Source organism: Schistocerca serialis, chromosome 5, assembly GCF_023864345.2.
Source record: "Schistocerca serialis cubense isolate TAMUIC-IGC-003099 chromosome 5, iqSchSeri2.2, whole genome shotgun sequence".
NCBI lineage: Eukaryota > Metazoa > Arthropoda > Insecta > Orthoptera > Acrididae > Schistocerca > Schistocerca serialis.
Window position 1 is genome coordinate 387,821,560 of NC_064642.1, and position 22,792 is coordinate 387,844,351.

Here is a 22,792-nt window from a genome sequence, read left to right on the forward strand (position 1 = left end):
TTGTTTACTTTAATCCGGACAACAGTTTTACACTCGGACAAGAAGCCATAATAGTAGCAAACAAAATATACTGGCATTTCGTCAGAATATGAATAGAGATTGGAGCTAACCTGTTTCGGACTTTTGTTTAAATCCAACCATGCCCGTATCATTTGCTTCCTCCTGCAGCTGATGTTGGTGGTACAACTAAAATCCGGGAGGCCGAAGTTCACAAAGGTTGCATAGTGCACGGTCCTCACCACTAGTTCGATGGAGACATGTGCAAGAGCTGTGCAATACTGGATTTGAAGTGGTTATAATTCACCGGACTGTGGCCAACAACCTCCGTCTAGCCATCCCCAATTAATGGGAACGAATGTGACTTCTAAATTTTCTGCCTGCACGTGTCGGTAGGCAACGTCTGAAAGGCCTCATTCAAGTGCATCAAGCAAAGATATCTCACAATTAGATTGTTCCTTCCGGTGGGAATGTCGCCAGTATTTGTATTATATCAGTGAAAGCGGCACAACTGTTGCCTATGTTGCTCAGGCAATACTTTCGTCAACTTCTTCGTCTACGACATTTACAGATGGAAAGACAGACGATGGTTTAGACAACGATATATCAGTGAGCTTAGATTACTCTGCAGATCACGACGTGCTCGCTGGTGTAGAAGGCGCAGGCTCCACGTTACTTCTTTACACTTCTGTTTGATATTGCCTCTTTTCCTTTTTTGAGTTAGGTTGCGAGGAAACCATGCGTTTAACATATTGTGGACATATCGGACATTCACTGAGGTGCTGGTGCAGTCACGGCAGCTGTGAATGATGACAGAGCTTGTTGCAATATTTACATTTGACGTCTGCTTCTCCAACTATGGTCCGTGTTTCACACTGATTCTATATACTGCCACAAGGCCGCCTCGCTGCAGAAGGCTTGATAACTAAGATGACCACAAGACGACGAAGCGAGCATCAGTACTGGTAATGGGTATAATGGGCAGGGGCACTACGAATATACAGGGCTATTACAAATGATTGAAGCGATTTCATAAATTCACTGTAGCTCCATTCATTGACATATGGTCACGACACACTACAGATACGTAGAAAAACTCATAAAGTTTTGTTCGGCTGTAGCCGCACTTCAGGTTCCTGCCGCCAGAGCGCTCGAGAGCGCAGTGAGACAAAAGTGCGACAGGAGCCGAGAAAGCGTATGTCGTGCTTGAAATGCACTCACATCAGTCAGTCATAACAGTGCAACGACACTTCAGGACGAAGTTCAACAAAGATCCACCAACTGCTAACTCCATTCGGCGATGGTATGCGCAGTTTAAAGCTTCTGGATGCCTCTGTAAGGGGAAATCAACGGGTCGGCCTGCAGTGAGCGAAGAAACGGTTGAACGCGTGCGGGCAAGTTTCACGCATAGTGATGTGAAAGATTCAGTGTTTAAACCTCCTCTACCAAGAAACGTGCCAGAACTGCGAGCTCGCATCAACAATGCTTTCGAACTCATTGATGGGGACATGCTGCGCCGAGTGTGGGAGGAACTTGATTATCGGCTTGATGTCTGCCGAATCACTAAAGGGGCACATATCGAACATTTGTGAATGCCTAAAAAAACTTTTTGAGTTTTTGTATGTGTGCAAGGCATTGTGAAAATATCTCAAATAATAAAGTTATTGTAGAGCTGTGAAATCGCTTCAATCATTTGTAATAACCCTGTAGTGAGGGACAATAAGTTGGGAATGTGGGTCTCACGGGAGGCGTGCCAGAGATAAAAGTCCTTGCAGTCGCACAATCCTCTGTGTCCTTGGTGGCTCAGATGGACGCCGGCACGGAAAAAAAAACTGAGTAAAGGAATTAACGATCGACTCGAACGGATGTCTTGTGACGTCCGTGTGACCAAAACGTACAATACCGAGAAAAAAAAATGAAAGATGGATAGAGCGTCTGACATGTAAACAAGAGATCCCGGGTTCGAGTCCCGGTCGGGGCACACATTTTCGCCTGTCCCCGTTGATGTATATCAACGCCTGTATGCAGCTAGGGGTGTTCATTTTATTGTAACTTCATGTTTTACCTTCAATCTCCTTGCGTGGTTTCATGTCTGGTCCTTACGTATGAGAGCCATCACTAAAACTAAACTCCGTCCGAGCAGGCCATGAAGGCCCAACGGTACTGACCAGCTGCCGTGTCATCCTCAAGCCACAGGGCGCTACTGGATGCAGATACGGAGGGTCATGTGGTCAGAATACCGCTCTCCTGGCCATATGTCAATTTATAACACCGGAGCCGCTGCTTCTCATTCAATTAGCTCCTCAGTTTACATCACAAGGGCTTAGTGCACCCCTCTTGTCAGCAGCGCTCGGCAAACCGGATGGTGACCCATCCAAGTGCTAGCCGAGTCCAATAGAGATTAACTGGGACGGGAGCCAGTGTTACCACTGGGGCAAGGTCGTTGGCTCTGCAGCCGTTCGCAGTAGCAAATTTAATGGTACCTACCGTCTCTTCATAAGTAGCAGTTTTGTTATATTTAATTTTTTATATTTTTTTTTTAAATTAGCGCACAGTGTTAGTTCCAAAGGTGGTGTGATCATCGTAGAGCGAGCCGGTACTCGCCTTCATGTATATTTCTGATAGTCCGCAGCTCGTGGTCGTGCGGTAGCGTTCTCACTTCCCGCGCCCGGGTTCCCGGGTTCGATTCCCGGCGGGGTCAGGGAATTTATCTGCCTCGTGATGACTGGGTGTTGTGTGCTGTCCTTAGTTAGGTTTAAGTAGTTCTAAGTTCTAGGGGACTGATGACCATAGATGTTAAGTCCCATAGTGCTCAGAGCCATTTGAACCATTTTTTATATTTATGATACATATATTTACAGAACTAGCAAAAAATGGTTCAAGTGGCTCTGAGCACTATGGGACTCAACATCTGAGGTCATTAGTCCCCTAGACTTAGAACTACTTAAACCTAAGGACATCACACACATCCATGCCCGAGGCAGGATTCGAACCTGCGACCGTAGCAGCAGCGCGGTTCCGAACTGGAGCGCCTAGAACCGCACGGCCACCGTGGCCGGCCAGAACTAGCAGTCAGTTGATATAACTTCTTTTCAGTTTCTCTATATCGTTCTTGCAGCCGCGATACATCAGCCAGCAGGTGTAGTTCTCGCATTGGATTATGATGGCCACAGACACTTCCGCGGATTTATACACTTGTGCAACAAGTAAGCAAGTACGCCATTGTTCAGCTCTTGTCCTACTCCTAGCTAGCGTCCCAAATCTAGGGGTGTTTCGCTACTCCCTAAGACACGTCGGTCTTCTGGGTTGCCGTGATCTAAGTAACCAAATAAACCTGTCATAAAACTGTATAAACCATGCATATTGCAATTAAGCCGTCTAATACGGCGCTTTTACACTTGCATCTCCGGACGGATCGTGTGACCTGGCGACGTATTACAGCCAGTTGTTGGTTTTTGCGGCGCCGAAGAGCGTTACCGAGAAAGACGAAGGGTGAGATTCGAGTTTTGTGCGGTACGGAGTTTCAATCCCAGTTGAAATTTCGTTACACTACACAATCCGCTGCAGACTGGAAATGTCACTCTGCTTTAAATTGTAGCTTTCATTTGCAGATTAACGGCTGGCCACTGAAATTTTAGGAATGAGACACCGGGTCTGATTGCTAAGTGCGTTCCTTTCCATTGTTGTTAGAAGATAACAGATTCCAAAAATCTTTTGCCGATTTCTTGAAAGGTTTTTTTTTTGAGTACTGTATTTCAACTGCTTCATGGTACAGGTTGTTTCAAAAAGAATCATATGATTTGGCACGTATATATTTCTTAAACTAATAATAAACGTATACAGTGAATTTAATTTTTTGATGATCGGGAAACTCTAAAAGCTTTTTTTCGTACCTTTTCATAGGTGTTCAGTATGCCCCCCTTGAAATGCACGGCATATGTCTATGCAGTATTCAAACTGTTCCCACACTGCAGCGAGCATGTCTTCAATTAAAGCTTCCACAGATGCTGTTGTGCGATGTCTCACTTCATTCGTTGTTGTTGGTAACAGAGGTACATAAACAGAATCTCTTATAAAGCCCCACAAGAAATAATCACGCACAGACATGTCCGGTGACATTGGAGGCCAGTAATGTAAGGCTGATTCATCTCGTAAAAAAATGGTTCAAATGGCTCTGAGCACTATGGGACTTAACATCTATGGTCATCAGTCCCCTAGAACTTAGAACTACTTAAACCGAAATAACCTAAGGACAGCACACAACACCCAGCCATCACGAGGCAGAGAAAATCCCTGACCCCGCCGGGAATCGAACCCGGGAACCCGGGCGTGGGAAGCGAGAACGCTACCGCACGACCACGATTCATCTCGTACAGTGCGACCGATCCATCGCTCAGTAATTTTTTGATTGAAAAATTCTCGCACTTCCAGATGACAGTGTGGCGGTACTCCACCCTATTGGTAAATGAAGTCCTTCGAATCAGTCTCCAACTGTGGGAAAAGAAAGTTCTCAAGCGTTTCGAGATATGTGCTTCCTGTAACAGTGTTCTCGGCTAAGAGAAATGGACCACACACCTTTTCCAGCGAAACTGCACGAAACACATTAAATTTTGGTGAGTCCCACTCATGTTGTACAACTTCACTTTGTTGTTCCGTACCCCACATTCTCACGTTGTGACGGTTCACCTTTCCATTTAAATGGAATGTTGCCCCGTCTCCAAACAATAAGCGTAGAAGGAAATTGCTCCATTAAGTTTCGGGAATGCAGCCGCATAAATTCTGCTTCTTCTTCTAATATTTCGGCTGTATATCTTTCAGCCATCTTCAGAGAGAGCCGTACGACTGACGCTCCAGCGCTCGCTCCATCCTTTTAAATTTGCGGACCGCGCCACTGCGCATGCGGCCACAGATGAACAAGGCGCCAGTGATGTTGATCGGCGGCAAAGACGTAACATATGCATGAGTTACGTCTGTGGCTGCGCATTCGATCTGTGCTGGGAGATCGATGTATTACTGGGAGCTGGACTGTAGCGACGTCTTTGTAAGTTCAATATTGAAAGTGCCGGATTCCATGATTTATCTAACGTGAAACCGCTGTCTCTATTAATTAAATTCTTCGCCAAGCGGATTTGAATGACCTCTTTTACTACGGAGTCCCAGAAAGATGAAACAGAAGTCAGAATTTCGACATTTTCATATACCATAGAGTGACCAGAATCAATACAATGCTCTGCCACAGCCGATTTACTGGGTTGTAAGAGCCGAGTGTACCTGCGATGTTCCGTACACCTCTCTTGGACTGTACGATTCGTTTGTCCGATATATGAAAGGCCACATTCACATGGTATCTTGTAAACTCCAGGCTTGCGGAGTAGTAAGTCATCTTTAACGGAACCCAGGAGTGCAGCCGTCTTCGCCGGTGGACGAAAAATCACTTTTACTTTATGTTTAGTGAGGATCCGTCCTATTTTGGATGAAAGGCTTCCCACATACGGCAGGACAGCCATGGATTTAAATGTTTCCTTGTCATCTTCTGCATTCCTTACGGACACCTTAGGTTTTATTTGTAGTGCCTTACGTATCTGTTGTGGAGAATACCCGTTGTCCTCAAAAACTCTCTTCAGATGTAAAAGTTCGTCTTTTAAACTACTTTCATCAGATATGACGTGAGCTCGGTGTACCAAAGTTCTTAGAACACTACTCGTCTGCGAAGGATGGTGACAGCTATTTGCATGTAAATATAAGTCAGTATTGGTCGGATTCCGATATACTGCATGACCCAGAGTGCCATCTTCTTTGCGCCGAACCAAGACATCCAAAAATGGAAGACATCCCTCCTTTTCCACTTCCATTGTAAACTGAATTTGTCCATGGATGGAATTCAGATGGTTCAAGAAGTCCTGCAATTTGTCCTCGCCATGGGGCCACACTACAAAGGTGTCGTCAACGTACCTCCAAAAAACTGTAGGCTTCAAACTAGCAGACTCCAGGGCCTTCTCCTCGAAATCCTCCATAAATAAATTGGCCACCAAGGGTGACAAAGGACTACCCATGGCAACACCATCAGTCTGTTCAAAAAAGTCGTTATTAAATAAAAAGTATGTGGAGGTCATCACATGGTGAAACAAAGCTAAAATCTCCTTATCAAAAACAACCCAGTAAATCGGCTGTGGCAGAGCATTGTATTGATTCTGGTCACTCTGGTATATGAAAATGTCGAAATTCCGACTTCTGTTTCATCTTTCTGGGATTCCGTAGTAAAAGAGGCCATTAAAATCCGCTTGGCGAAGAATTTAATTAATAGAGACAGCGGTTTCACGTTAGATAAATCATGGAATCCGGCACTTTCAATATTGAACTTACAAAGACGTCGCTACAGTCCAGCTCCCAGTAATACATCGATCTCCCAGCACAGATCGAATGCGCAGCCACAGACGTAACTCATGCATATGTTACGTCTTTGCCGCCGATCAACATCACTGGCGCCTTGTTCATCTGTGGCCGCATGCGCTGTGGCGCGGTCCGCAAATTTAAAAGGATGGAGCGAGCGCTGGAGCGTCAGTCGTACGGCTCTCTCTGAAGATGGCTGAAAGATATACAGCCGAAATATTAGAAGAAGAAGCAGAATTTATACGGCTGCATTCCAGAAACTTAAAGGAGCAGTCTTTGCGCCGCGAAAACCTGAAGATTCACGTCAAGTAGAAGGAAATTGTCCCCCTCCATCTTGCCAAGAACGAAATTTCAGAACTCCACACGTTGTTGTTTGTCAGCTTCACGAAGGGCTTGCTCTAGCTGAATTTCGTATGGTTTCATGCGTAAGTATCGACGCAACACACGCCAGACGGACATCAGGGGCATATTGAGCTGTCGAGCTGCACGGTGGACGGATTTCTGCGGACACCTTGTGAAACTATGGCAGATGCGTTCGATATCTGTGTCACACGTTCGGGGACGGCCCAGCGATTTGCCTTTACACAAACAACCTGTTTCGTGGAATTGTTCATGCCACCGTCTAATGCTGCAGGAGGATCAACACCATACCTAGTACGAAAGTCACCCTGAACAGTTGTTACTGACCTGCTATGCGAAAAAGTAGAACTCAATACTCTTTCTGTTGCCCCGACACTATTTTTACTAGAACTGAAATGGCTGCACACTGCTGCTACCTAGCGGAAACCATCTAAAACTCAAGACTTTGCTCTTTCCAACAGTACGTTCTTCACGCACATATCTCAAATGACATAATAGTTATGATGTTTTTTAAAAACCGGATGATTCTTTTTGATTCACCTTGTATTTTCAGGTACGATTTCGGCCGGCACGATGGGCATGTCACTAGACAGCGCAATGCCGAAGGCGGCCTCGGCTGCAGCCAGCGCCGCGACGCGGTCAGCAGAAGTGCTGGAGGAGGACGGCGAGGTGTGGGACACGCTCAAGAAGGAGATGGACGACGCCGCCTCCACCATCCAGAGCGGCTTCCGCGGCTTCCAGGTGAGCCAGTGCTCCCTCCCGTCACCGTGCTTAAGTGTCCGCCTAACGTGCTGGCACCAGTCTCTCTTCATAGATCAGTGGATGTTGGCGCCCAGTAAATTGACTCTGGCGCACTATTATTCAGTCACTCTAGACCCTATTTCTAGAGTTCAAAATATCTAAAATATTGTTCTCTGAAGTGTCGATATGAAATCGAAACACACAATATTTCCGCTAATCACAGATGCTTACAGTTTTTTTTGTAGGTTCGAGCTGTAGCTCTCAATTCGTTCGAGCAATCAATCATTCATGATACGAAACACAGTCATAGCTCAGTCACTCAAAATGATTCTGAAATTTTACTTGTTAGAATGAAATCAGGCGATGATTCTTCTTCTCTGCAGGCTCATGCTTCGCAGCAGTCTGCTAATCTGTACAAATTAAATGCCTCGTAATTTTGGGAGCGTTGTATAATCAGTCGGGAAACCTCAAATCAAGCGGATATTTGGCTTTGATGAAGTTTAACCTTCCGAAGAAGTAATGGAGCTCTTGGATTATTAAATGCAGGTTCGTATCCAGTCTTTCGGAAGTTCCCTTCTGATTAACAACTACGCAATATATCGATAAATATCATTAATTCTCAAATTTCCAATACACACCTTTTATTTGAAGGAGCAATCTATATATATTTCCTTTTTAATCGTACAGTTTCGTCTCAGTTATCTTCTGTCACAAATCTCAATAATCAGATTACAGTTCTTCCAAACCAAGCGCAGGCTAATCGGCACGAAGACAAACTCGGAAGCTCTCTTTCTTTTTTTTCTAACAACCACCAGAGAGAGTACTACAAAGAATACTTATGCGCTCATGGCATAGCTGTTGTATGAGCTACTTTTCGCATGGATTCTGCGAGTATGAAGATAGAAAATTAGTAAACGTCATTCAAGGGTAGAATTGTAACTGAATAATTCATCGAATATACAGAGATATTACAATTGCCCCTCGCAGCGAGCAAAGTTAATGATAATACACTTTGCGAGCTAACAGAAAAAATTTGTTGGGTTGTTTATTCAAAAGAGGAATATTTTGAATTAGTAGAATTTTACTGTAGAGAGTATGGGTAACATGTTAAGACAATAAGTTACGGGAATACCTAAGCTGTAGCTTTTACATGTACCGGGGTATACCCGCATCCCGAGTACATAACCAGGGAAGATGTAGATTGGTGTAATTACGAAAAAGGTCTACCCATTTGAGAACTGGCCTTCACAGGGAAACCCTGGAAAACCCGGAAGAATAGACCCCAGCTCAGGTATTAAAGATGATAGGAAACCCTAAATCCAGTAATTTTGAAATATATAGAAGCTCTATAGATTAGATCGAAGGAAAAGTGCCTCATAGCCAAAAAAAATTTTACAATATTGCTCAAAAAAAATATTTTCAAAATTCTTCTTTCGACGATGTAGCCGGCGATCTCGTTGTGAAGTCGATGGAACAGGAACACTGGATACGGACACCGGGTAGGCGACGTACAGCGTTTGGTGGAGGCGGCACGGAGGACAGGCGATGGCTTATGGTACAGGATAGAAGCTTTTAACGTGCCGTAGAAACAGGAAGATGATCTCAGGAACAGATGGTCCGGGACGTGAACATGAAACAGGTTTAAAATGGAATAAGAAAAGGTTCTGACTGAATAAACCCCTGGAAGAGAGTGGATTAAGGCAACGAAGTCCATATTTCATCGTTGAACTAAAAATCGGAGTGGATTCTTATATTCTTCCATCTGTACTAGACTGGAACATCCATCAGTCCTGACAATCGCGAATTTTTTTTGTAGTCCTCAATACCAATTACAACTGCTGATTGTCCAAAATATTGCCAAATAGACTGTGGGCATTTAAATTTTGTTGTAGCTCATATCGAATGTATTCCTCTCAAAAAAAATTTTAATCTAATCTTCGTTTTGTTATAGTGTAGGTGGAAGTAGAACATTGAATCTGTCCGAGGTTTGCTTTCAATTACGAAGTTATGAATAAAATTTAAGTTTACACCTGATGAAAAATTTTAAACATAGGCATATGACACTGACTCCACAAAAGGAATAATTTGAAAAATTTTCATTATTCTTATAATTAACTGATTTATAGATCCACTTGCAAATAAATATCATTAATGATGACGTATGTTCATTTAACAAATCATCTACTCGCAGAATCTTCTTCATCCTCTCATGAACATTTATGGAAATATATTTCAACAATTATGTCCATAATATGAAACACACAAACTGCTATTCTTAAAATGTTAGTTAAAATTCTTAAATTAATTCTCCTGGTAAAGAAGGCATAATGAAAAATCTAAAAATTATAATAATTTTCTCTCGCGCAACCAGAGAGTTTCTTCAATTGTTTGCAACAGTGACATTATCGACTGTTGCTTCATTTCACAGTTCATTTGTTTTCTTGCGCGAACAGCGCACGTCATACACACAGCGTATTTACCTACATATCCCGCACTGTTCGAGTTTCACACGCAATTCTCACATAAGTGCCGTCTCTTGATGAAATGTAGATGCACTTTCATTGTATATCACTATGGCTTCTGCTCATAGTCCACACTTAAAAACTCTAGTATTTAACAATTGCTTCTACCTATCTTAAAATTTTGTGCTAAACTATCACAGGAGTAATCTCACTGTCTCTTAATCTATCACAGGAGTAATCTCACTGTCTCTTAACCTATTACAGGAGCAATCTCACTGTCTCTTAACCTATCACAGGAGTAATCTCACTGTCTCTTAACCTCTAGACAACATAAACTTCTTGATATTTATATACACATTCGACTCATAGTCAAATTCCACTCTAAATTCTTCTCCATATTTGGTATCACAAATCTACGATCCTTCAAAAAATTTCTTAATATCATTATGCGGGAATAATCCCTTTATTCTTTTCGATTCGGGATATGCCAACAAGTATGATCCAGGATTTGGTATATTTACAATAACATATGGTCCGGTATAAATAAGATTCCATTTCTTTATGTTCTTCATCAGTTTCGAGGAATGGATGTGTCGCCTCAATAAAACCTTTTCTCCAAGATGAAACGTCTGAATCCGGTGAATCCGTTTTTCATATGTCAATTTCCGTTGTATTGCCTTTTTAGTTAAATTGACAAGTGCGAGTCGAATCTTTTCTTCCCATTTTAAATTCTGGTCTTCATACTTTTCGTCCGTTGCCTCCAGGTTTAGGAACGACTAAGAGCGGAGAACAATATGGACTAGTTGATGGCTCAATCAAGTTCCATCCTAACATTCTATTTATCTCCCTTTGAACGGATTGTTTTAAACGCCAGGGGATCGGATAGTGCGTGTAACAGTAAGTCTGATGTGGCTTCACTTGTAGGTGACAAATATACCCTTTAATAATTCCTGGTTTCTCATCAAAAATCTCTTCATATGCCTCTAACAAATAATGAAGCTGCTGCCTTTGTTCTCCGGGAAGCTGATTTGATTCACTAGCTTTTATCATTGTTGTTTGGTTAAAGTCCTCCTGTTGCATCAAATCCTTTGAAAGCTCCTTCCAACGACCGTTTGTAGTGTCAATTAATTGAATTATGGCACCGCGACAATATTTCTCATGCACCGTTTCCTTTCTATTTAAATCCAGTGCTATCTCTTCTCCATTTAATCTAAATTTAACTATTTCTTCCAAAAAATCAATCTGAAAATCGTACTCCTGCATACTCCCAATACCAAGAATACAGTCCACTAATAACTTCTCCACTACAAGGAACGTGCATTTTATTGCTACATTTCCCATTTTCATCTCTAATTGTGTTTGTATTTTGACATTAGGAGAGAGTGCTCCAACAGCTCCGATGATTTTGCAGTTCTGTACTGGCAAAATTGGTACCTTCTTCTTCCTAATAATTCTCCGAAAAAGAGCGCCTGAGATGGCATTGGCGGAAGCGGCGGTGTCCAATATCACATTCGTTGGAACTTCCTCTATTTCAACACATACTTCCGATACCGGAACACTCGATCTGTCATTATGACACGTTATTAAATCCTTTGTTAACTCTTCAGTCAACAGCTCACCATCATTATATCTTAACATTTGTAATTTTACTGTTTCGCCCCTAACAGATCCCCTGACCGCTCCTCCGGGGCACGATGCGGTCATGTTTAGTTTGACTGATTATTGGTCCGATTGGTATTTATCTCTTCAGCTACTTCAGTGATTATTGGTTGTTGTGGTGCATTCGGTCTACATTGTCTTGCTTGATTTGTGTAATTATTGTTGTTGTTCTGCTGGTGTTGGTAGAACTGTCCTGTGTTGCCATACATTGGATCATATCGATTAAAATTCCTACTGTTCCTAAAATAGCCCCTCGCTGCACCATTACTAAAGTTTCCATTATGGTAATAATTATTGTTTGCATTTTGTCCATTTCTAAGTCTCCTCGGAGAGTGTAGTTGGTTATGATTATTGTTACTGCTACCATTACTGCCATTCCCATTCGAGTTGCAGCTCGGATTCGCTTCTGTTACTCTTCTTTGATATGACATTTCTCTTGCCCTTTTATTGTCCTCCTCAATTATATCAATACGATCAAGCGTAGTCATGAATGAGTCTATATCCTTATCATTTATATATAACAGCTGATTCCTTATACTGGTGGGTAGTCTGGACTTGAGTATTCTAAGTATATCCGGCAAAGGAATCGGTACATCCCAATACAAAGATTTATTAATGTATTTCTCAAAATATCTCTTTAGAGATCCTCTAGAAAATGAGAAAGGCTCAGGATATAATACTTCCTGCCTAAGTCTTTCTTGTACTCCAGCAGACCAATATTTTGCTAGAAAAACCTGCTCAAATTCTTTGTAACATTTACAAGAAGATGTTTGTTCGGATGCCCACAATGCTCCTGTTCCTTGTATATATCCAGATACAAAACTAATCTTTTGCCATTCTGTCCAAGATCGTGGAAATAGACCACTGAAACTTCGAATAAAGACTACAGGATGAACATTCTTTTTGTCAGGGTTAAAGATTTGAAATTGTCTCTGTTTAATCATCTTCTCCTCAACGGTACTACGATTCCAAAAATCATCCTGTTCGTACTTTTCCCTGTGGCTCTCCGTTATATCGAATCTAACTTGTGACGTTCCAGTTCTATCTACATCGGATCTTGACGTGGACGGAATGTCACGCGCAGATTGAGAATGTTGTTTCCTACTTCTCGCTGTTTCTAAATCCTCCTGCGAGAGATTTAGTGATCTTTCGATATTTTCTTTCCAACGCGAGAAATCTTCGCCAAGTTGTTCTCGAACTTCCTTTAACCCTTTGTTAAAAAAATTATCCTCGGAACTCTCTGAAATTGACTGTAAAGCTACGTTCACAGTTTCTTCTATCGTTTCCGAAGGAGAATTTTGCCGCTCTAATGTCATTTCTGAAAACTTTCCCGCAAGTACAGTCATTCTATGTTCCACTATCTCCTGTTTTTCCTTCACTTCGTCAAATTGCTTCTTTAGATTATCTTGGGATTCTGTTATTTCTGGTATCATAGCTACGGAACACTGTATGTCCTTTTGAGCTTGTATTACTTGAGGAACCAGTTCTACTTGTTTTTGTATCGTGTCAATTTTGACGGATGCATATTCAGTTAGTTCCGCTTTTAATTTATTATTGTTTTCTTGGCATTGTTGGCGGACCTGCTCAATTCGAGCAATAAGATTCTGTTCGGTCCTTTCTGCCTGTTCCTTTATTTCCTGTGTCTGGGTATTTAATCTCTGATCTAATTCGGTAAAGGTTGCTCTTAACTGATTTTGTAATTCTGTTTGATTTTCGGCTAGTTGATTTTTGAATTCATTTTGTATAACGGATAAGTCTCGTTTTACCTCTGCTTGGCCTTCGGCTAATAGAGACAACTGTTGCATAATAACAACTAATGTGTCAACAACAGTCTGATCAGCTGCTGTATGAATGTTTTCTGAACCAGCGGGATTATTTATATTGCTACCGCTAGCCACAACAGTCTCAGAATTGTTATCCGTGGCCTCTGCTCCTGCGCAAACAGCTGAAGGCTGTTGCACGTCTCGTTGCTGATTCAATGACATTTTAAATGCCGCTCTAGTCAATACACTTAAATAACTGTCAATATCAGGTTCTAATCACTAAATACGGTTTCAAATTTACTGTCGTAGACACACTTAACTTTCAAATTACTTCACAGATGGCATAAAGTTCAATGTCCAGATACGAAAATCACACAATATACAGTTCTACAATCTAACTACTATCTGGAAAAAAGTTCTTTCTAAATTGATTTCAAACTATTTTAACTACAGGATAAAAAAAATTAGATTTCTCTGGCCTTGTTCTGTAGTCTCGGTGTTGTCCAATAGTTGAAATCGTTTCTTGGTATTAGCAATCTTTTACTATAGGCACCGAATCTCTCTTCAGATTAGTTACCTCTCGTTCTCGTTGGTTTTCATGAAACAAAAAATACATATATTATATAACAATCCAAGAGAGTCCTGTCACACTGGCGCCACTGTAATTTTTTTTTCTCCTATCTTTTCTTTTCTACGTAATTCTGTAGCTCTCAATTCGTTCGAGCAATCAATCATTCACGATAGGAAACACAGTCGTAGCTCAGTCACTCAAAATGATTCTGAAATTTTACTTGTTAGAATGAAATCAGGCGATGATTCTTCTTCTCTGCAGGCTCATGCTTCGCAGCAGTCTGCTAATCTGTACAAATTAAATGCCTCGTAATTTTGGGCGCGTTGTATAATCAGTCGGGAAACCTCAAATCAAGCGGATATTTGGCTTTGATGAAGTTTAACCTTCCGAAGAAGTAATGGAGCTCTTGGATTATTAAATGCAGGTTCGTATCCAGTCTTTCGGAAGTTCCCTTCTGATTAACAACTACGCAATATATCGATAAATATCATTAATTCTCAAATTTCCAATACACACCTTTTATTTGAAGGAGCAATCTATATATATTTCCTTTTTAATCGTACAGTTTCGTCTCAGTTATCTTCTGTCACAAATCTCAATAATCAGATTACAGTTCTTCCAAACCAAGCGCAGGCTAATCGGCACGAAGACAAACTCGGAAGCTCTCTTTCTTTTTTTTCTAACAACCACCAGAGAGAGTACTACAAAGAATACTTATGCGCTCATGGCATAGCTGTTGTATGAGCTACTTTTCGCATGGATTCTGCGAGTATGAAGATAGAAAATTAGTAAACGTCATTCAAGGGTAGAATTGTATCTGAATAATTCATCGAATATAAAGAGATATCACATTTTCATCCAGTAAACAAAACTGAAATTACATCAGTGTGGCGAAAAAACAGAATTCTGACTTTCATTCGCCCAATACAAAATTAATGTCAAAGCGAGTACAGTATATTTTCTACATTTTCTGTCAAAAATCTTTCGCAATATGGTACAAGGTAACAATTATTGACTATATGAAAAAAACGAAAATTAGTAACAAACTACGACGTGCACACGCTTTATTCAACATTTAAACATCAAGACAGACATTCTGATTTAGGTAATGACATGTTCGATATGCCTGCCATCATTGACGGTGACGAATAGCGAAATTTTGCGTGACCCGCTGAAGTGTCGGAACTACGTTGCTGTCGATGACCTCCTAAATGGCAGTTTTTCGCTCAGCTATGGTTTTGGGGTTATTGCTGTACACCTTGTCTTTCATAGAGCCCCACTGAAAGGAGTTGCATTTTTTCAGATCCGGAGAATATAGAGGTCTGTCGAGGCCCATGCCACTGGCCTCTACATACCCCAGAGTCAGAATGCGGTCCCCAAAGTGCTCCTCCAGAACATGACTCTCCTGCTTCGACGGGGTCGAGCTCCGTCTTGCGTGAACCACATGTTGTCGAAATCAGGATCACTTTTGATAATAGGGATGAAATCATCTTCCAAAACTTTCACGTTCGGTTATCACCGTGCCATCAAGCAATATCGCACCGATTACTCCGTGACTGGACATTGCATACCACACAGTTACCCGGCGAGGGCGAAGAGACTTGTCGATCGCGAAATGCGGATTGTCAATCCCCCAAATGCGCCAGTTTTGCTTATTGACGAAACCATCCAGATGAAAGTGGCCTTCGTCTCCAAACCAGTGTGCATGTGCATACTAATTCCCATCATGCCCCACGGCCAACCTTGCAGTTTGTGCGTCTTAACGCATACCGTTCAGAAGTTAGAAATTCTTATTTCATATAGTTCAGTAATTGTCACCCTGTACCTAAAGTGTGTAACACCTGTTTCAGTAATCATTGTCTTTACCAAAAGTTAATATTTTTATTGATTTTACTTTTTAATATGTCTGTCTCTTTCTTTTGTCCACTAAAATTTAGCAATGAAAATGGACGTTATAATTAAACACGAGAAATTGTATAAAACAGTAAGACTACTTGAAGAAGTCAGCGTAGTGCTGGTCTTTTTTACAAATGCTGAGTAAACACTCGTCACACTAGTATTAATAAGCAGTTAACAATAGTTCAGGTTTTGCATTATATTAGATGACATCAAGCACAATCATTCCTTTGCATTCGAAGTTGAATTCTATTCGTGTGCAGTTCCAAATTAGCGATTGTTGCTATACGGCTAACTCTGTTGCCTGACATTCTTCTAGAGCTTTAGCTAAATAACGCGCAACTCAACAGAGGAAAAAAATGTAAAATGTTTCTAGTGGTATCCAGTTGCACCAAGGACGTCTCTTTACAAATATTTCAAAAACGTTTCATACTGTTTGTCGACTTTCCTAACAGCCGACATTCACATTTGTGCGTAACAGTAATCGGCTCTTCTTCCGATAAACAACGCAAGCAGTCATTTTACACGTCACACTTACATTATTCTAGAACGCCTTTTCACTTTTCTTTCGTGTAATCATCACATACCCATTACCTTAATATTAAGCTTGAGCGACAGCTGACATGCCAAAAACCAATCCGCTCGTAGTCCTTTCAGCTCGTTAGTTGAAGCCCATCCTACATTATATTTACGAATTAGCGAACTTGGTGCATGGATCAATCTTTTATATGGCGTGTAACATCTCATATTAAATTCTCTGATTATAAATTATTTTCTTTTGCATATCAGCGCTGTAATGGTTGAAATAAGACTGGTATCTTTACAATCATTTGGAAAGGGTGTGTCAAATAGATGATTAATATTCCTGTATCTTAAATCAGTAGATTAGTGACGAGATTTGCTTTTTATTTTGCATCTGGTTTCATGGACTAAAGAACCAGGTACCCCACTTAACATTCCACATCACTATACCACTATACATCGTTAAAAAGTGGCCTTAACAGAAGCTCATTTGTAACCAGAGTAATATAATCCTGTGTGCACTTACAGAAGAGCAATTTATCCTTAGTAGCAACAGTTGAAGACGACATTATAAATTAAGGAAGCATGGACTTGAGCGAAACTGGAAAACAAGAGGCGAAGCGTTTGAGGTGTAGTATTACAGAAGGATGCTGAAAATTTTGCGGACTGATGAGCGAATAACTGAAGAGACTCTCTGCAGAATATAGAAGGGAAGGAATATATGGAAAACCCTAAACATAGGAAGAAAGTGGCATTGGAATTTAAAGATTCCTCGACAACGAGGTGAAAAGAGACGGAGCACAAGCTCGGATTAGCGAAGTTTAGGAAAGGAAATCGGCCAGATCTTTTTCAATGGATCATCCCTGCATTTGCCCTAAGCAATTTAGGGAAATCGTGAGAAGACCTAAATAGAGAAGACCGGATGGGGATTCGAACCATCGTACTCCGAATGAGAGCGCAGTTTGCTGACCACTGTGCCATCTCCCTCGATCTAAACATAAGGAGAAACATTTGTTATGATTTCAGGAAGTTATCGCAGCATAGGGTGGACTGGTGTGAGACTTCGTCGGTACCCAGAGGGTGTTTACCCCTCGATGAACGAGAAGACGGTCTGGACACCACACCGTCTGCTCACTGCTGATACCACCGGAAAAAAATTGTCCCCTGTCCTTTCTCCCTCTTTTTTTACAGGACGATTGGAGGCGTGTTTCGTTTTCGTTCGACGCCGGAGCGTAAAGTGGTGGCAAAATTCCATGCTAGTTAACTTTAAGGTGAAAGTGGCTCTGGCATTAAATATTGTTTTTGTTTGTAGATTAAATAGATTTTGGGGGTAGTATGGGTGTCAGAGACAAACACCTGAAGATCTAGGAGAACAAATGTGGTTAGCGTCACAGTTTCTAGACAGGGGGATGCGGGGACCAGTTCCCAAAGGAATCAGAGATTTTATTCTCTCGGGAACTACATGTATGTGTTGTCCTAATAATTTCATTTCCTCTTATTCGCAAAGAAGCGTAGGTCGCCGAAATGGTGCCAAACAGAAAGCTCTGCAACAGACGTCCAGCAACCCCAAATGGCGTTTTCCCGATGAATAATGTTATACCATCGTTTCATTTTCATTTCACCATAGGGAATAAAAACGGTAGTCCTTCGCATCCGCTACAGATTAACGATAATTAACCCATGTGTGTCATCGCACCATTGTGTACCATGAAAACCGAAGAGCGAATGACAGGCTCTAGTTAGAGTAGGTGCATGTTCATTATTGCTTGAATTAATCATGGATCGCGCAAAAGTTGCTTCTGTAACGTGACGTCGCTCAGACATGACGGAAGATAAAACGACCTTCCACACAGTTACAGGTTATTAACGTCCCTTTCTCGAAAACGATAAATATGAAGATTCTTTCTACTTTTATTTATTTATTTATTTTTTTTAGACTCAACCTCGGAATGTATACTGTGGATCTTCAAGTGATAAGTCTCCGAAAATTTCGTAATCATTTTCAGTTCAAGTTTAGGTCTTATTCTTCATTCACCGTTCTGCAACCAAATCTCTTCATTCCATCCAAACTTGGGTAGACATTATTTACATAACGCTCACATTTTGTAACACGCTTTGTCGCTGTTGGCTAGCTAGTACCTACATGATGGTACACTGTAGCTTTCAGTTCTAGCATCGGTGAACACACACGAGCCATTAGATGCAGAGCCGTATTTGCCTTGGGGTTACCCTAATCTTTATTATACAAAGCCGAGGCAAATTTGTTTATTCTTTATTACTGCTATAAATCTCCACAAGGCTACTGGGTATTCCCTTCACCCAGCATGAACCAAGGCCAAAATCATATTCTAGTGCTCCAGGTCATGGTGAGAATACTGTAGCAGCGTGTTGGTTCGATTCAACAACTTTGCAGCGCATTTATGTCTCAGCAAATCAACGATAATCATTCTGGATTAATTTTATAGTAGAAGAATCTGCGGTAAATTCTGATATCACGTGAAAAGATTTAGAATATTTTATAAAATTACTGGATTTAGATAGACAACTGTGTGCCTTTGCTGAAATAATAACACTGGCCTCAATCTGCTGCTAACTAGAGTGTGAAAAATTCATTAAAGAGATTGATAGTCTTTGTATATTGACCTGTGAAATAGTAGAGCAGTAAAATGATCGTTCAGGTGCTACAGAAACAGTCTGGAGTGGAACACCAAATCAGAAATAGATCAAGCACAGGCCGTTTGTAGTATATAAGGAACAGATCTGTATAAACGTGTTGCTTTATCTCTACCTTCCAGACGCCTTCATGGAGTTAGTTATAAGATTTTACAGCAATTTCAATTAAGAGTGGGTAAGGATTTTTTACTATCCTTTACATTTTTCTGTCAATAGCCTTAAAGATCTGAATTTGTTACCAGGTACTTTGATGTTTTACTATGATCTGTGACTAGGTGCTATCCACTCTGTATGTGTTTACAAAAATTGTAGTCATTAGATGCAAAGTTTAGTAAAAAAGGTATGAACACTGAAGTCCAATAATAAAAAGGAAATATGGCCATGAAAAACGGCAACTTAATATGAGTATAATGGAAGCAAAAGGCACGTGTTGAGATTAAAAAGTGAATAATCTATTTGTAAAGACAAGACATACATGAGGGAAATTTGATAAATAAAATATGTTATCATTTTTTATTCAAAAGGATCACTGCATAGCACTTCAGTCATGGACTAACTAAAACGTTCAATACTGCATTTGTACGAGATTGAAAGAGTTCTGTTGTTAGAGATGTTATAGGTTAATTATTTTTCGAGCTTTTACACCGTAAGTGACACAGTATTTGTGACAGAACTCTCTGTAATACCTCAAATTTTGATTATCAGTTACTGTATTACAATATTATTAATTTGTCAAAAAAGCTAACAGAACACCCTTGGTGTTTAATGAAAGATACCACATAGTTTGCCTGAAATGATTTAGAAACACAATACGTTATATAATTGCAACTTTCTAAGAAACTAACCCATGTCTGCATAATTTTGCGTGTTTTATTTGAGTTCATAATTGTTCATGGGCTACTGAATTACAATTCTACTGATCAAAAAGAAGATTTAAGAAGTTATACTGTAAAACAAAATATAGGTGTGCAGTGTATGACATGTTGCTACTATAATTACGAATATGACTACAAATAAAACGATATTCAAGGAAAAGTGGTTTCTGTAGAGAGAGTGCAGGTTTTTGAATAACATTCAAAAATATTAAGAAGAAAATGAATCAAAGTACTGTGCCTTCTTTTTAGGATCCATGCTCTTTGAACAGGAATTTACACAATGCCATAAGTATACTATGAAGTATTCTAGGTCACTTATGTGCTAAAAGCTCCCTCTCTGAGTGGAGTCACTGTAGAATGAAACACTTCGGTATATCAAAAATGATTTTATGCGAAGTAACGCACACCAATAAGAACACAGGTACTATTTGTAGACATTCGTGTGCCAAATGTAGTCAGATTCTGAGTCAGTCAGTATAATTAATGACTGTAGACGTAGTATTAATAGAATGGTGCACAAAGTATGGATTTTGTTGTGTTTTACTGTATCCAAGCAGAAGTCCGTTTCCTGCAAATCTTTAGACGATTATAGTTGCATCACGGAAAATCACATACTTTTCGTGGCTTTTGTAGGACTTACCTGGAAGTTCTAAGCTATAAGAAGAACAGATATGCATCAATTACAGTATCTCAGTACCTCCTTGACATAACATTCCTCTAATTAGAAATAAGCAATACATTTGATGACACACTGTCAGCTAAAGAATGAAATTAACAGATGTTTCATCCTTCAAGAAATTGTATGACTTGCAAGCTATTTTTCGTTTACTTATCAAACTCAAATACCATAGCAGTTTAATGAAAACAACGGATTCATCTGTTTTGACCACTAAGATTAATAGCTGATGCCTTGTACATTACTTTCTCACATATTTTTGAGATCGTTGATACTAATAGTATGATGCTAGTGTATTCTGTACCACATCTCCTTGCATGTAAGTTATGTTTCATTACTAAATGTTTAACACAGTCTGAGGAATGATCTCCTTCAAATGATTGCTGATGTTTGATGCAATTTGAACAGAAAAATTCTAAGATCTGCTTATAGCTGCCTCAAGTTTCAATGGTTTTACAATTTTATTTGCCCCCTATTCTCTGGTAGATGGGAGTTTTCTCATTAGCTCTATTTTGATTTGTAGATTGGATCCTTCATTCAGTTTATCAAGATGAGGTTATTAATATTTCTAGGATCTACAATTTTATTTTTGGCGTTAGTGACTACTAACTCTAACATTGCACTGCTGACCAGGAATGACCACATCATACAGAATTATCTCTCTCATACTCCTTGTTCTATTTCTACAGTATGTCTCCTTTGCACTGATAGTAATGTCACAAAAGGGTAACAATGCATTGCACATGGAATCTGTTTATAACTTGTAACCTTGTACAGCTTTAGTTTAATTCTTAATGCCTGTATGATTGAAATTACTTGGCGCTCAGTACTAGAGGTCTTGCACTGGCACATTATTAAGAAACAACTTTAAAGAAAATACATAAACACCTGTAGGATAACATTACTTGAAAGTGAAATGTACATATCATGATATTTCAGGCTCTAAAGACAAATTATGATGAGTTTCCATTACTGACTTCAGTTCACCCAAAATTTAAGATTAATTTCACTTTCTAATAGTTGTTCCTGATTCTTCTAGAGAAATTACTTTTCCATCAATGACAATCCTATATTCTACTAAATTTAGTCAATCTGATAGAGATGATTTTTATATTCATCCTGTGATTAGTGTCTTCACTGAATATTGTTTCTTATGTTATGATACAAGTTCATCCCAGTTTTTAATGTACAATGCTCATTTTCTAATATATTGTAAAATATTTCTCTCATACTTACCTCTCAATTTATTCTTATAGTTCATGAATAGTATTTTTAATTTTTTACTTCTACATTATAATTTTTATGAAATGACAAAAATTCTACTAATTTTCTATATTTAAACTTCTCTTTCTTTATTTTTAATATTGTGTTATAAAATCTTTCCCAACAATTTTAAGGAACTGTTTTTTTTCTTTGCATCAGGCTATGATTGTATACTTGTCTTTAATTCTATTTATTTTTCTTTCAGAATTTAAAACTTTTATTTTTGCCCCTACAGCCCTAGACATGGTAGAAAAACAGCAATTTACCACATTTTTTGGTGCTATTACTATAGATTTTCGTTTTTGTGGAGAAATTACATTTATAGTGTATTTTGTTCACATATCTATATTTTTATAGGTAGGTACTAGCGAAACTTTTCTTCAAGGTTTAATCTTTTTTCAGGTATCTTGTGTAGTTCACTTTATTTGGTTTTCGCTTGGATAAAGAGAAAAGATTATTCATCTTCAATGAAGAAGTAGTAAGGTATTAGGTTTCAACAAAAACAGTATGTAATGTTATCTATAAATTAATGATGATTATGGTATAATTAATAAAGCAATTGTGGTATTATGCTACGCGATATATACATAATGTGTCGAATTTTGCTGATATATGAAGGTAATAGCCACGTTTATAACTGCCGAATTATGACAAGAGCTTTTATTACTCGGGCTGCATACTTTTTTCTGTGGAATTAAAAAGAGACGTCGAAGAGAACTTCAATGACTTTTGTGGAACTTGAAGGAGGCCACTGAAATTCTAGTGGCTGACGGGCTGATCAACAGAGACAGTGGCTACACCCTAGGCAAAGTTTGAGACCCAGTGCTCAGCCAACTAAAACCATAGCGTCAGCCGCGATGCCGTTCACCGACCATTCCAACTGACGCATCGTGCGACCGGGTAGCGCGAAGGGGGTGGGGAGAGATTATAGCATAAAGGAGGCG

The 22,792-nt window shown here is 39.9% G+C and overlaps 1 protein-coding gene across 2 annotated transcripts in view; it reads left to right on the plus strand.

Moving 5' to 3' along the window:
• LOC126480812 (mucin-17-like) overlaps positions 1–22,792 on the plus strand; it is a 435,691-nt gene that overhangs the window by 401,955 nt on the left and 10,944 nt on the right. For both annotated transcript variants that reach the window (XM_050104138.1, XM_050104139.1), the window contains exon 6: positions 7,301–7,488. In XM_050104138.1, coding sequence (XP_049960095.1) covers positions 7,301–7,488 — 188 coding nt within the window. The remainder of the gene's footprint in view (positions 1–7,300; positions 7,489–22,792) is intronic.